The following is a 13,748-nucleotide window of genomic DNA, read 5'->3' as shown; positions in this document are numbered from 1 at the left end:
TAACTGCATGTACTGTATGTGATGTTGTAAACACTGCGGCAGCATGGGTTATTGAATCAGAAATGACCCACTTTACTCCTGGTACTCATTTATTTAAACCTGCCCAACAGAGTCGACCTTTACATTGCAAGACTGTTTAGCATAACAGCGAATCAGATGTTGGCCAAAGCACATTTGGGACTCCCGAGTGGCGTAGCGGTCTAAGGCACTGCATCTCGGTGCTAGAGGCATCACTACAGACCCTGTTTTTAATTCCAGGCTGTATCATAGCCGGCTATGATTGGGAGTCCCATAGGGCAGCGCACAATTGGCCCAGCATCGTACGTGTTAGGGTTTAGCTGGGTAGGCCGTTATTGTAAATAAGAATTTGTTCTTAACTGACTTGCCTAGTTCAACAAATAAAAAACAATACAGATCTGCGATCAGGCTTGGTGCCAATGTTATGTTTTTTCTCAATCGTGTACAAGCAATTTTTGGATCCGTGTTGAAACGTATCATTAGCAGGTCAGCAGCGATCAAATGCATGTACTAACGTTATGATAATTTTATTGTCTTTGTACCTGACTTGCATATCATCGACCACCTTTTGCAAAACTTTAAATACAAATGTCATCAGCGAATACAAAATGAATTGTAGTCTCTATTTCAGAATATTAACAAAAAAAAAAAATTCACCCGAAGAGAAATGTGTACAATTACGTTAACTGTTTCCGGCAATGAGTAAATACTACTGCACGGAATTCTAATTAAATCCCATCAATGTCATACCATGTACAATATCGGGAAATTTCTAAGTAATGGGGACTCACTTGTATGATTTTGTACAATATTGCTGACATGCAGAGTGAAGTTGGGTTACTTCTAAGTAAATCATCTCCAACATTGTCACCTTCCATTATAGAGCTTTGGTGTGGATTGAGGCTATACGTTCATATCAGTGGTGTTCCTCCATTGTATTCACCTTATGTATAGCAATGGAGTCTACAAAACTATGAGCAACCCAGCCTATGCATTGAATACAAGGACATAGATTGTGATACCGATGAATGAATCCTGCACACAATGCTTATTTTAAAAACATGTTATGTGTATGAAATATGCATAAAAGGAGACTAATCAATGGTTGTAGGCTAGTATCAATTTTGATCATGACTTAGTGACTGCAAATAAAGACTTTGTTTTGTCTGCTTGTACTCCAGAGATGAATATGGTTGCTTTAATGTCTTTGCAGACACTTGTCTTGTGGACTGTTGTAAAAATCGACAACATTGTTCCAAAAAATGCTTTTACAGATTGTGAAAAAAGTACACTAAATAAATAATTTTACAAACACAGATTCAGTTTATTTTCAGAGATGCTGGCAAGGCTTGCAAATAAAGGTGAGTAAGTCCATAGTCTTTCCAGTTCTTTCTTTAAAGATTATTAAAACACTTGATTCATCAAGGCAACTTGAAGTGCTTTTCCATATAGCTCCACTCATACTAACCAGCTATGCACATTCATTGCCAGATTTCAGCATTAGGCATACTGTAGTGATTTGATCATTGATATCGGTATTTGACAGGTTTCAACGCCACCATCAACCTTTAGTGGCAAGCAGCACACAGTGCGGCAGAGGCACCTCTTGGGGCACGGTCAGCATCATAATGGCGAGGTGTGTGGAGGAGCTCTCAGACCTTCATAAAGAAGGTGTCTGTCCCAGAGCTTTACTGGAAAGTATGGTCTACACCCCACTCCAGTGTTTCCTTCTACTGGTCTTGCCACTGCCTCAATAGGGCTTGCCTCCAATGGCAGCTAGTATCTCCTGGCGCTCCTCAGCAGTGGGCATGTCAGGCTTCACGCCGTCTCGTCTCCTATTCACCATGAGGTTGTGCTGAAAAAAGGAACAGAAAACATTGGAATCACATCGATTTAAGTCCATAGGCCCTGTGATACGCACTGATTTGGGACTGTTAGGGGCGGCACAAATCCCAACTGATGAAAAAAATAAATAAAATGGGTGCCTGATGTTTTGCCCTTGAACGAGTCACCTAACCCCTTACAATTGCTTCAAGGGCGCTGCACCCTCAGGGTGGTTGTGTGTCTCCTGGGGGGGTGTGAACATAAGAGTATTTCCAATCTCTGAAAGTTAATAGACAATGAAGTACATATTATAATGCAGATGGATAGATGAACAAAACCAGAACATTGTAGGGCAGCTCTGTGCAAATGGCTACATTCCCAAGACTGCAATGTGGGTGTCCTGGAACACAGCCACTGCAAATCCCCATCTCAACCCAGTTGAAGTAGACAGAGGCTCGTTAAGGGGTGGGCTCTTGCCTTAGACCGCTGCGCCACTCGGGAGGCATTGCATCACAGTGCTAGAGGAGTCACCACAGATCAGGGTTTGATCCCGGGCTGTATCACAACCGACTGATCAGGAGTCCCATAGTGTAGTGCACAATTGGCCCAGCGTCTTCCGGGTTAGGTGACGGTTTGGCCGGAGGGTCTTTACTTGGCTCATTACGCTCTAGCGACTCCTTGTGGCGGGCCAGGCGCCTGCAGGCTGACCTCTAGTCAGCTGAACAGTGTTTCCTTCGACACATTAGTGCGGCTGGCTTCCGGGTTAAGCGGGCGGGTGTTAAGAACTGCGGTTTGGCAGGTCACGTCTCGGAGGACGCATGACTCAACCGTTGCCTCCCGAGGCCTTTGGGGAGTTGCAACGATGAGACAAGATCAAAATTGGGGGTAAAATTTAAGAAAAAAATGAAGTGGCCTCTTCAGCAGGTGCTAATCAATTAAGCTGATTCCATAGTTTAAAGACTGACACAGAAAAACTCAACAGGGAGCGAGCTTTGAATGCAGTGAGTCATTCTGCTGGTCCTTCCAATTTTAGTTTGAGGTGATTTGAGTATGTTTTAATATTAAACATTCCCTTCGGACAACCTGTAAATTTGAATTCTTCATCTTTGCCTCATGTTGACCTACATGCAACACTTAATATCTATTTGAGATCTCTCACTGCATTAGGCTACATTAGATTGGCACTCATGGATTGCGCCAATGCATACTCACCCAGTATTTTCTGCAGTTTTTGTATCTCAGAAAATATGCAGAACACATGCTCTTATCATAGTTATTGGCATCCAAACATTTCTGAGAGCCATCACTTTCCTGGAAAAGAGTAAAGTCATGTGGTTCAATGACAGAAATTACATTAACATTCAAACCAGTATAGATGTCAAATGTAGTAGGCATAATCTCATTCAAACATGTAGCCTGCATACTAATACATACTTCAATGCATGGGTTTATATCTTTACTTCGAAGCTTGCGCACGTTTTTGTCCATTTCTTGCTGCGTCGCTGAAAAAAAACAAATGTGCAATACATTGAAGTCGATACATTGTCTCGTGCAATTAAACAATTTATATGATCACGGTTGGCTACAATAAAACATACAAGGTCAGGGATGGACCCATTGACCTATGTATTCTCGTGTGCGGCAACAATGACTAGATACATATCAGGTACAAAAAAAGTTACCATAATTGCAGGAACAGCAAGCTCATAGCTGCACCTTATAACGTTATTGCTACAGCTCATGGATGAAAGTCAGAGAAGGCGAAGCGAGAGCGTTTACGGCGCTCAAAATCTGTCCACGAAATAAGATCACGAAGTATTTTTTTTTGTTGTATGGGAGTCGGTGACGAATTTGTTTAACAAAAAAAATGAATCGCTAATTTCCTACTTGAGGCTTATTTGATGTGATATAAGTTATGTAATGGTTGTTGTTACGAATGCACTGACAGTGGACGCACGTGGCATTTTGGCAAAAAAAAATACTTTAAATTGGAGTTGTGCCTGTTCACAAGCATATCTGCCCTCTAATTGGCTGGAATGGTCCCACCTGATCTCGCCTACCTTCCATCTTCGTGGACATATTTCCATTGTTAGTGCCGTCACTCGACTATCTTGTCAATATAATAGATCATCTTTGTCATTGACCTTCGAATGAGTGAGCTAGCTACTGCAACTATAGCAGCTAACTAATAAAAAAATTAAGCACGCAAGAGGGCTAACGACGCTTTCTGCTAACCGATGTCACAAAAGCGATACTGCAAAGGCAAAAGGTTACCTCAAACGTTGTGCATGACTCTCCCCAAAGATGTATGATAGTGCCGCAGCTAGCATAGCTAGCTAGCCAGCCAGGAAGTCGAATTGTTTGATAATTATATTTTCACGCGTCAGCGAACCTTTCGCAAATCACTGCGCTTCGACTTTGGTCAAATCTACATGACTGCCCACCGCGTTCCGCACTTACTTTTCTTGATGTTATGTGGAAATATTGGTTGAATACTTGTGCATCTATTCCCTCATGTCAGTTCGAACGTCATTTAATAACATCGCACTACGATGTTCATGACGTCTGCAGCAAACTGACAGCAAAACTGACCAACAGGACAAAATACAGAAACGACGACAGGGTACTTTTCAGTAAACTGACAGGTCGATACGCCAATAGGACGGTTCTAATGACATTCTTAGTCCGCCTATTGTTATAAATATAACCAAAATGAAGTCAATGCGATTGACAGTATCACTAGCGAGTCCGAAAATTGAACTTTATTAAAAGGGACAAACAATGACACTGAAATATAAAAGTGACAAGACGTTACACAAATCAAAAATAAGAGGTGGGAGGGATATTGAGTAGGCGTGGCCAAAATGTATGTTTGGTTGCATCGCAGCGCATACACAATGGCTGCTGGAAAGAGGGGAAAGCAAACAATTTTCAGGCCCGCCGCGTCTAGCAAAAAATATGAGAAAAAAATTATAAAAAATTCGGAAAATAGTTGAAAGTCAAGAAAAACTCCGTAGAAAGGATGTTAAGGCTCCTGGGGTGAGTTTGGCGTAATTTAAGTAAATTGTTACGGAGTTCTTGAATTAGAATATCGGGGTTATTCAAATTATGAGAGAGGGGTGAGCTAGGGAAAAAAGTTTGTGTTAATCAGCACCCAGTTTGGGACCTCAGAGGAAACCAAAGGAAGACAGAAATATTAAGAAAATTTAAATAAATTGTGTCATTAGCGCTAGGCATGTCACGTTGCGTAATAGTGAATGTCAACAACCATGGAAAACAGTTGAGTTGAGAAAAGTTATGAAAAGTTTAGCAATTTTGTTTCGTTTACGTTTTTCCTGAATATAATAACAACAGTGCTGCGAGGACAGCCGACGGGAACACACGCGCACTTAAATATATCAAAATTATTTAGAAATGCATGCTGTGCGCATAATGTTTTTATTTTTACTCACATGAAGGCTACACCAGAAAACACTGTAAACATGCCCTTATCGATAGAAGCATTTTGCCGAAACTTGAAAATACGCAATTTAAATGTGAATTGTGATTTTATTATCTCTGTATTATGTCATTTTTTCATCAAGAATGTAGGCCCTATAGACAGAACACGTATTTGACTAAAATCAGAGATGACAGTGCAACTTTGGGTTAGTTTAAATAGACAAGTATCGAAGAGAAGAAGTTGCTTGTCAATACCATAAACAACCAAAATGGAGGGAGAACTGCGGGCAAACTAATTAGGCGATGCTAAACATTTGCTTATGCATGTGTTCATGTCCGTCTATTTTGTACAGAGAGTTATACTAAGTTTAACAACATGCATTGGATGATGTTACAAGCTGCTGCTATGTTACATCAAAATCACGTCCCATTGACTTTGATGCGATTAATTAAAATGTTTATATTTGCAGGTTGGTTATATTATCAAATTCAGATTGGACATGATGATCAGTAGCATTGCATGTATGATGCACTCATATAGTAGGCTATCTGTTTTTTTGTGTCGTGTATAAAGCTATTCCCAGGTTATTGTTAGCCATAGCATTGAGCCCCTGCTATCTGACTGGTGCTGCTCGTGGCTATAGGACGCACGAGGAGCCTATAGCAACATGGCAGAACCTCTACAAGTGAACTCGAGATGGGTTCACACTGCTGTTTGGCTTAGGTTTTACAGTCATGTAGGCTATTGGCCGTTTTGGGGAGGTTTCTCTTGAATATCACAATTGCGCTATGGATTTCCTATTGTGCATGTTCAGCCAATATGTTGATGTCGTCTCCTATGTCATAACTATTTGGCTTATATGGTGAATAGCAAGATGCAAAAAAAAATTAAGTGTGTGCTTTGCCCTCCTAAATTGGTTTTCACATGGTGACAAGTTTTGCATCTTAAAGAGAAAGTCTTTCCCCTGCCTTCTCCTCGTTTTATAATTTTATGACCGGGTTCGATTGGCATTTACATGACTGTAAACATGTCAGATGCAGCCGTAAATTAAAAAAAAAAACTTTAAATGAAATGCTAAATATATATTGTTACGTAATGTCACTGAAGTGTGTGCAAATCACTGCATTCTTATAATCTGAGTTAGGCTAACTGTGGTCCACACATTTGGCTATTCATAATGTAATAACTTGACTATATGCATTCATTTTGGGGTGCATTATATTGTATTACAGATACAACTTTTGTTTGTTTTATATATCTTAATCAAGTTTTTATTCTATAAGCATTTGCATAACATAACAAATATAACATTTTTAATGTGAAATGTATCTAATAAATAAGATGAATCTGTTGCATTAAAACACTTGTTTGTTGCATTGAAACACTTGCAACTTTTTTATGTCTTAGATTTGGGGATAATACTAGTTTTTGATTAGATCTTATAAAACTGTACAGTTACATTAAACAAATTAGGTTACATTTTATTATTGGTATAAGGTCGAATGGAATCAACAATTGAAGGGTTTCATTCTAAAATGCTACATAGCAATTTTCAGAAATGTTGGTTAAAGTGGCTTTTATTGTTTAACTAACTCGAAGAGATTGGTGTGTTTTTTCATTATCTAATCATGGCATAGGGTTGTTCAATGACAGACATGTTTTTTTTTCCTTCTCAAATCTATCACTTGATGGTTTCATTTCAGAGAGACAAATATCCGCCTCACTCTCAGAGAAATAGGTAGTAGCCTACTGCGAGGTTTTTCACAGTCAAATGTAACAAATAACTATTTTTTTAGTAACGAACTGAACAAATTATACTTTTGTGATATCAATATAAAAAAAAAATAGGATAATTCATTACAGTAATATGATGTCTCTATGTAAAACATTTACATTTTATATTTTAGTCATTTAGCAGATGCTTTTATGCAGAGCGACTTACAGTAAGTGCATTCATCTTAAGATAGCTAGGTGAGACAACCACACATCACAGTTGAATATACAGGATATGAACATCCCATTCCAGCTCAACAATGGATATATAGCATTTTGCCCAAAACATAAAACATCTTCATAAACATCTCAAATCTATTATACAAAATCTGAGATCAGTAATATTTTACACACACATGGAGGTACCCATAAGCAATCATTTCTGATGAAAAAACAAAAATATGACAAATTGGTGGATTTTGGAAATAAATGATTAAATTGGCTTTAAAGTTGTAATATTCATAGAGCATTTGATATACTTTATATCTTTACATTATTGATGTAGTGTCTTTTTCATCTGTTCACATCAGAAGACAACAAAAAAAATGCACATTTTAATTGACCTATTCTAGTAATCCAGGCTCTTTTGGAATGAGTGTCTTTTTCAAGGCAGATGGCCTCTGGTATTGTCTAGGTTTTATGTAAAATGTCATATTTCACAGTTTAATCATTGGTTCATGTTTGAATTTGGAGTACTCCAATGGGGCTATAGCTGAAATGCTCACCAATGTAAGGTGTATCAAATACAATTGGATGATGTATTTTCAGATGTTTTTTCTGTGTATGAATATCCAGAGAATAGTGTCAGAGATACAGTCATTCTGTTACCAAATGTTGCATCTGCACTGTTCCTCAAGTAAATGCGGAAATTGTTCAAATAAGTGCTTGTGCATAGAGATGTATGGTTCATTTAACGTTGCAATCAATGGTTTTTGTTTGATATACATTTTAAAGTGTATCTCTGCTACAGTGGAATTGCCCGTATCTAACATAAATTATCGAATATATGTCTATAAAGTAATGTTGTTAGACAGTTAGTGAGACGGTTGAGAAAGAGACAAAACGTTTGTTTTAATGTTGCATTAAGAACGATGTTTTGTCTTAATGAGAAGCACGGTCATGTTGAGATGATGTGCAGTTCTAGATCAATCCAGACATCAATGTGTAAACCCTGTTGAAATTCTAAATACCTGATTTGTAACTGCTTTAATTTGTCAGTTTATAGAATTGTGCAATGTGAATACAGATCACCAGAAATGGTTTCGATAATCATTAGATCAGAAAGTGTTTTTGAATTTTTTATTTCGTAACATTTGAAAGATTAAGGTTAACGGCCAGAAAACCTCCATTTTTTAAAATACCATTATGATACATGTTTTTGTGACTAAGTGTATCGCAACCATATCACTTTTCAGTATGATTTGCTCACCTTATCATTCATTGTGTAAGGCTGCTCAGACTGTTGTCCAAACGAAGATGGTTTAATGTGCCGCCTCAAGAGTTTTTAAGCAAGGCTCCACAGCGGTGACCTTACAAGGCCTTTACCATACATATAGCTTCAGAAAAATCCCCTTCACACAACACGACCTATGTATTGTAATAGCGTAGAGCAAGAAAAAAAGGAACAAAGCATCAGCTCTATCTAAAGACATAACTATCGAGCTATGGATGCCTGCCTTAACACGCCTGAGCTTGGCATTAATAACCCCCTCCAATAATTGTGTACATTACAAAACATGTAGGCTCTCCCCATATTCTTTACTGGGAGCTCCTGTGCACTTCCTTTACACCCTGTTTCCTGTACACTTCCCTTCCCGGCTTGCATCGAGAGTCGAGACTAGCTGCTCCGGGATGATCCAGCGTGAGAGGACATGGGTAATTAGCCATGCGGGTTTGGCAGAAGCTGCGCTCCTGTTGTTGCGGGAATGTTACCCTGGAAGTCTTTTGAATCAGGTCCCGATAGTGGAGAAATATAGGATCAAGAAAGATCGAATGCCATATGTAAACACAATGGCCTTATTACTTTTTGACTGGATTTTATCTGGATTTTCAATCTCATAAATGTAACTTATGAAGGGTTTCTCATCAATACTGATCTGTAATACAACTTATAAATGTATTCCCCTACTTGTAGAATGATATTGAATTGCAGTAGAACTCTTCTTACGCTTTTGAATGAGAACATGAACCTTTTTCCCTCCCCCTCTCTCTCGCACACATCTTCAGGTGCCTGAGTCCTGGCGGTGTTGAGCACATAAAACTGGAGAGAGAACAAGCGTCGTTGACAGTAGGTGGGCACCGCGTCCTTGTCCAACCAGCCGCGCTGCCCTAGGGTGCCATGGCCACGGGAACCCAGGGGCACTTAGACCACGTTCCGGATAAAGCCAGGCTCGCGGCGGCCACAGGGAGGCGCAAGAGAGCGGAGGGGGGCAAGCCCAGGAAGAACTTCCCCTGTCAGCTGTGCGAGAAGGCTTTCAACAGCGTGGAGAAGCTAAAGGTGCACTCCTACTCACACACAGGAGAGAGACCGTACCGGTGCTCCCATCAGGACTGCACCAAGGCCTTTGTCTCCAAATACAAGCTGCAACGGTAACAGAACAAGCTCCTGTTATCTTCTAGTAGGCCATACTGTATTCATATGTACAACACTTACTGTAATACAGAGTTGTTATCTTTAGGAGTCTGTCATTGTATACATTCATGTATTATTTAAGTTTTAAAATCACACGTATGTGTCCTGACTAGCATGCCTACATAAGTACTAAGTTATTGCTGTAATATAAAGTGTTGCTGGATTGTCATCTGTGTTCAAAGGCATATGGCGACACACTCGTCAGAGAAAACCCACAAGTGTACGTACTGTGAGAAAATGTTCCACCGCAAGGATCACTTGAAGAACCACCTGCACACTCACGACCCCAACAAGGAGGCCTTCGCCTGCCAGGAGTGCGGCAAGAGCTACAACACCAAGCTGGGCTTCAAGCGTCACCTGGCCCTTCATGCGGCCAACAGTGGAGACCTCACCTGCCAGGTGTGCCTTCAGCCGTTCGCCAGCACCGGCCTTCTCCTGGAGCACCTTAAGACCCACGCCGGCAAGTCCTCGGGCGGCACCAAAGAGAAGAAGCATCGGTGCGAGCACTGCGAGCGCCGCTTCTACACACGCAAGGACGTGCGCCGCCACATGGTGGTGCACACAGGCCGCAAGGACTTCCTGTGCCAGTACTGCGCCCAGCGCTTTGGCAGGAAGGACCACCTGACGCGCCACATGAAGAAGAGCCACGCCCGTGAGCTGCTGAGGGTCAAGACGGAGCCGGCCGATTCGCTGGACTCACCCTTTTCCTGCGGGCTAGCCGGAGGCGTCAAGGGCGAGCTGGCCACCATGTCGACGCCGCACAGGCAGCTCCAGCTCAACCTGTACGGTGGCCCTCTGCTGCCACAGCACCACTGCCCCACCATGCCCCCCCTGGACACAGAGCCCAACCCCCCACACCCCTTCCCCCTAAAGTACCAGCTGGGCTCTAATCTTACCTCATACTCCGTCTCCACTCTGGAGAGGGAGCAACATCTAAAGGGAGAACTGGAGACATATCTGATGGAACTGCAGAGCGGCATGCCGTCCTCCTCGGCCGAGGGGGCTCAGCTATCCTCCGCCTCCAAACTGGAGTTAGACTCCCAGGTGGGCTCGTTGGATGAGACCTCGTCTGACGAGGCATCTCTGTCCAAAATCTCGGCGGCAGCCGGCGAGTCGCTGGCATCCTCCTCATTGCTCGATTTCTCACAGCTCTTCAACTTCCTGCCCTTGAACAGCCCTCCTTATGGGCACCAGGTGACAGCCGGTGGGGGTCTAGGCGGGGTCTCCTTCCCGCCAGAGGAGGCACTGTCTCTCGTCCAGCTTCCGCCCCAGCCCCTGGATTCTCATGAGGTGACAGGGAGCGGGGAGGATGTAAGCCCCCTCCACAGCCTCTCCTCCTCCTACCATTCTAACCTGAGCACAACCACCACACTGCCCCGCTTTCACCAGGCCTTCCAGTGACACAACACAACACACACGCATGCACACACACTTACACACGTACAGTAAACACACACAGGCTGATAAAAAATTATATTCTGCAAATTATTATTTTCATGCCAGTAACACATTTTTGAATATGTCTGCACAAAACTACGACGTAATAGCACTTCTGTTCAACAGTTATGGGATTCTACACATACACAGATACAGTATATTAGATGTATGGGTGTGTATCAGCACTGACATATACCACATACACAAGTCGTTTGGCTCAACCACATAGCTCAAGCCATGGAATAATGGTTGACATTTCATGTGGTTCGTGTCAACAATACTATATCTTCACCGCCCTTGCAAATTCACCACTATAATGTTCATGACCAACACAGTCCATTTTAGTTCAAACAACAATTAAACATAACTAGGGTTTTGGAGTTTTACATAGAGGAATTTATTTAGGAATGTGATTGCAGTGTTGTATTTCTACCAATCTATATTCTTAACCCCCTTTGCCTTGGAGTAGATTGAACCTAGTATGTCGATTTAACCATATTTTCATATAGAACTTTGTACTTTTGTGTGATGTTGAATGTCCTCACCCGCTAACCATTTTTTACAAATGTCTTTATCTCTTTGTTTTGTTTTAAGATTTATAGCAATGCAATCATATGTTTTTAGACATAAGGTACTGAAAAGCCCCTTGTGGAATGTAGTGTGAGAATCATCCCTGTTCCCCATCAAAACCAAAGTCCACCAAATATCGACTGAGTTGCCAGGCAGAATAGTGTCATGGTATCGCTGATGGTTGTAAATGTTGCTGCTGCCTAGTAGTTCCCCTATAGGCCGATGGGATAACTCAGCTACAGATAGACTAAGTTGTTCGTCCTCATTTCATTTGATTTGATTTCATATAAAAGGGACAAGATAATATACAATTTTTATGGCAAGAATGTAATCGTAGGCCTGATTCCATTTCGGCCCCTAGCCCTTCGCTGCTTCATACCCCTTGGTCAAAATTGCTAAAGGACCGAAATGGAACCAGACAGTAGAAACAACATTAAAGCACTGCCACATAACTAGGGTCAATTTGTCTTTCCTCATTCTACCGGTTTTAGTACCGGATATGAGGTTAGAAATAGTTTGGGGAGCTTTAACTCAATCATTGCCTGGCTACCCAAACACCTAGCTCCAGCCAAACGCTATTGGCCTGAGCACCTCCCCGACGGTTTCTAAAAGGCAAACTTATTCGAACTGTTCTGATTGTCCCAGAAACGGATGGGTTGGGCCAGAGCCAGAACACACGTGAGTAAAGCGGCGTTTAGAAAATTGGTCATGGGCTTTGATACTCTGATTGGTTAAAGATGATCCAATTGCTGATGATTTTGTTTCGTACAACAGCCCTCATTTTGTCACCACAAACAACTTCAACGATGGCAGTCTCAGACTGAAGTATGGAGCGAAACATAGAGCAGCGGAAGAATTCAGTTTGAGTCGTCAGGCAAACCATGCATCAAATCAAGGATAATATTAGCAATATTCAATCCGCAGGAAACAGTGTAGGAAGAACCACCAGTTGCAAAGAGAAACATGTCCATTGTGCAGTTTGAAGAGCTAGATGGGTATCTTTAAACAGGTATCTGGACACTTTGTATGAGTATGCTAAGGTTTGTGTGAGCCTACATCACGTGTTTGTGTTTCCAGTCAAGGGCTAGTATGTGATTGCAGAGGAGAGGACCCTCACGCAGAAAATCTGGGAGGCTGTGTAGAGCGGTCAGAACCGAACTGCCTGTTACAACTCATCTAGGTGGTGCGATGGATTAGTCATGTCTGAATGTGTGAATGGGAGATTTGTGCCTCACACATGCAGACATTCATAGTGAATGCAAAAGCACTTTTAATGTAATATGTGACACATTGTTCCTTCACTCAGAGCAAGGGGATGTCCCTAACTTTACATTTCAAGTCAGTATCCAGTAATCCAAGATTATCTTCAAGGCCCATAATACAATTACAATATTTTGGTTTTTATTTTATTTTGTGTTTTTTTAGTAACAGGTAAATACAATATTACAGCCAGCCAGATTCCTCTTGTTATACTATTCACAAAGAAGGAACCCTCTCAAATATAAGTATACCGACCAATGGCAACCAGCATATCAGCTCAGTACAGAAAATGCTTCTCTACAAATGCTGAGACAGAAACACAGCTACTTTAGCTTACCAGTACCTGAAGGAGCCCCTTAGCGCCAATTTAAACAGTTGTTTTGACATTGTATGTAAGGTTTAGATAAAGTACTGTATTCTACACCTCTGCGTGATATGAACTTGGCTGGAGTTCATACTTGGCCGCCACGGTTGAAGAGTGTTCATGAAGGATTTGGTTTTTAGTGTCTCTAAATGATCTTGTCAATTTTGTACGATGTGTTGTATAGTGCTGTATGATATAGAAACTAGAGGAAAATCCCAGCAATGATGAAATATGGATGACTGGTCTGGTCTGGTCAAGAAGTGACATTCCCAGAATTGTCTCTGAGCGAGATGCTGTAACACTGTGCTGAGAGACACTGACCCTGCTGCTGTCAAACAGTTCCTGAACAACTACAGTACAAGTCAAAAGTTTGGGCACACCTACTCATTCAAGGGTTTTTCTTTATTTTCACAATGTTCTACATTGTA

General features: G+C 41.4%; 2 protein-coding genes across 4 annotated transcripts; one reads left to right on the top strand and one right to left on the bottom strand.

Annotated features, from left to right (window-relative positions):
* Nucleotides 1-1,316: 1,316 nt before the first annotated feature.
* Nucleotides 1,317-4,428, bottom strand: chchd7 (coiled-coil-helix-coiled-coil-helix domain containing 7). 3 transcript variants are annotated; one of them, XM_021562206.2, is made up of 4 exons: nucleotides 4,117-4,428; nucleotides 3,277-3,344; nucleotides 3,055-3,153; nucleotides 1,317-1,873 (listed from the first exon to the last, which is right to left on the bottom strand). In XM_021562206.2, the coding sequence occupies exons 2-4, from the start codon at nucleotides 3,328-3,330 to the stop codon at nucleotides 1,769-1,771; spliced, it is 258 nt and encodes an 85-aa protein (XP_021417881.1). In that variant the 5' UTR covers nucleotides 3,331-3,344; nucleotides 4,117-4,428; the 3' UTR covers nucleotides 1,317-1,768.
* Nucleotides 4,429-4,732: 304 nt separating this feature from the next.
* Nucleotides 4,733-12,291, top strand: plag1 (pleiomorphic adenoma gene 1). Its single transcript, XM_021562806.2, has 3 exons — nucleotides 4,733-4,881; nucleotides 9,284-9,646; nucleotides 9,872-12,291. The coding sequence occupies exons 2-3, from the start codon at nucleotides 9,396-9,398 to the stop codon at nucleotides 11,088-11,090; spliced, it is 1,470 nt and encodes a 489-aa protein (XP_021418481.2). The 5' UTR covers nucleotides 4,733-4,881; nucleotides 9,284-9,395; the 3' UTR covers nucleotides 11,091-12,291.
* Nucleotides 12,292-13,748: the final 1,457 nt, after the last annotated feature.

The sequence above is a fragment of the Oncorhynchus mykiss genome, chromosome 15 (assembly GCF_013265735.2).
Source record: "Oncorhynchus mykiss isolate Arlee chromosome 15, USDA_OmykA_1.1, whole genome shotgun sequence".
Taxonomy (NCBI): Eukaryota; Metazoa; Chordata; class Actinopteri; order Salmoniformes; family Salmonidae; genus Oncorhynchus; species Oncorhynchus mykiss.
The sequence above is the reverse complement of the archived record's forward strand: the minus strand, read 5'-3'. Positions and strand labels throughout refer to the sequence as shown.

Bases quoted from the DNA above. Each gene is read 5' to 3' on its own strand.
- chchd7 (XM_021562206.2), bottom strand. From the start codon at position 3,330: ATGGACAAAAACGTGCGCAAGCTTCGAAGTAAAGATATAAACCCATGC. The intron at 3,154-3,276 runs GTATGTATTAGT...ACTCTTTTCCAG, and splicing joins ATATAAACCCATGCATTGAA to GAAAGTGATGGCTCTCAGAA. The intron at 1,874-3,054 runs GTGAGTATGCAT...TCCTTTTTTCAG, and splicing joins AAAACTGCAGAAAATACTGG to CACAACCTCATGGTGAATAG.
- plag1 (XM_021562806.2), top strand. From the start codon at position 9,396: ATGGCCACGGGAACCCAGGGGCACTTAGACCACGTTCCGGATAAAGCC. The intron at 9,647-9,871 runs GTAACAGAACAA...CTGTGTTCAAAG, and splicing joins TCCAAATACAAGCTGCAACG to GCATATGGCGACACACTCGT.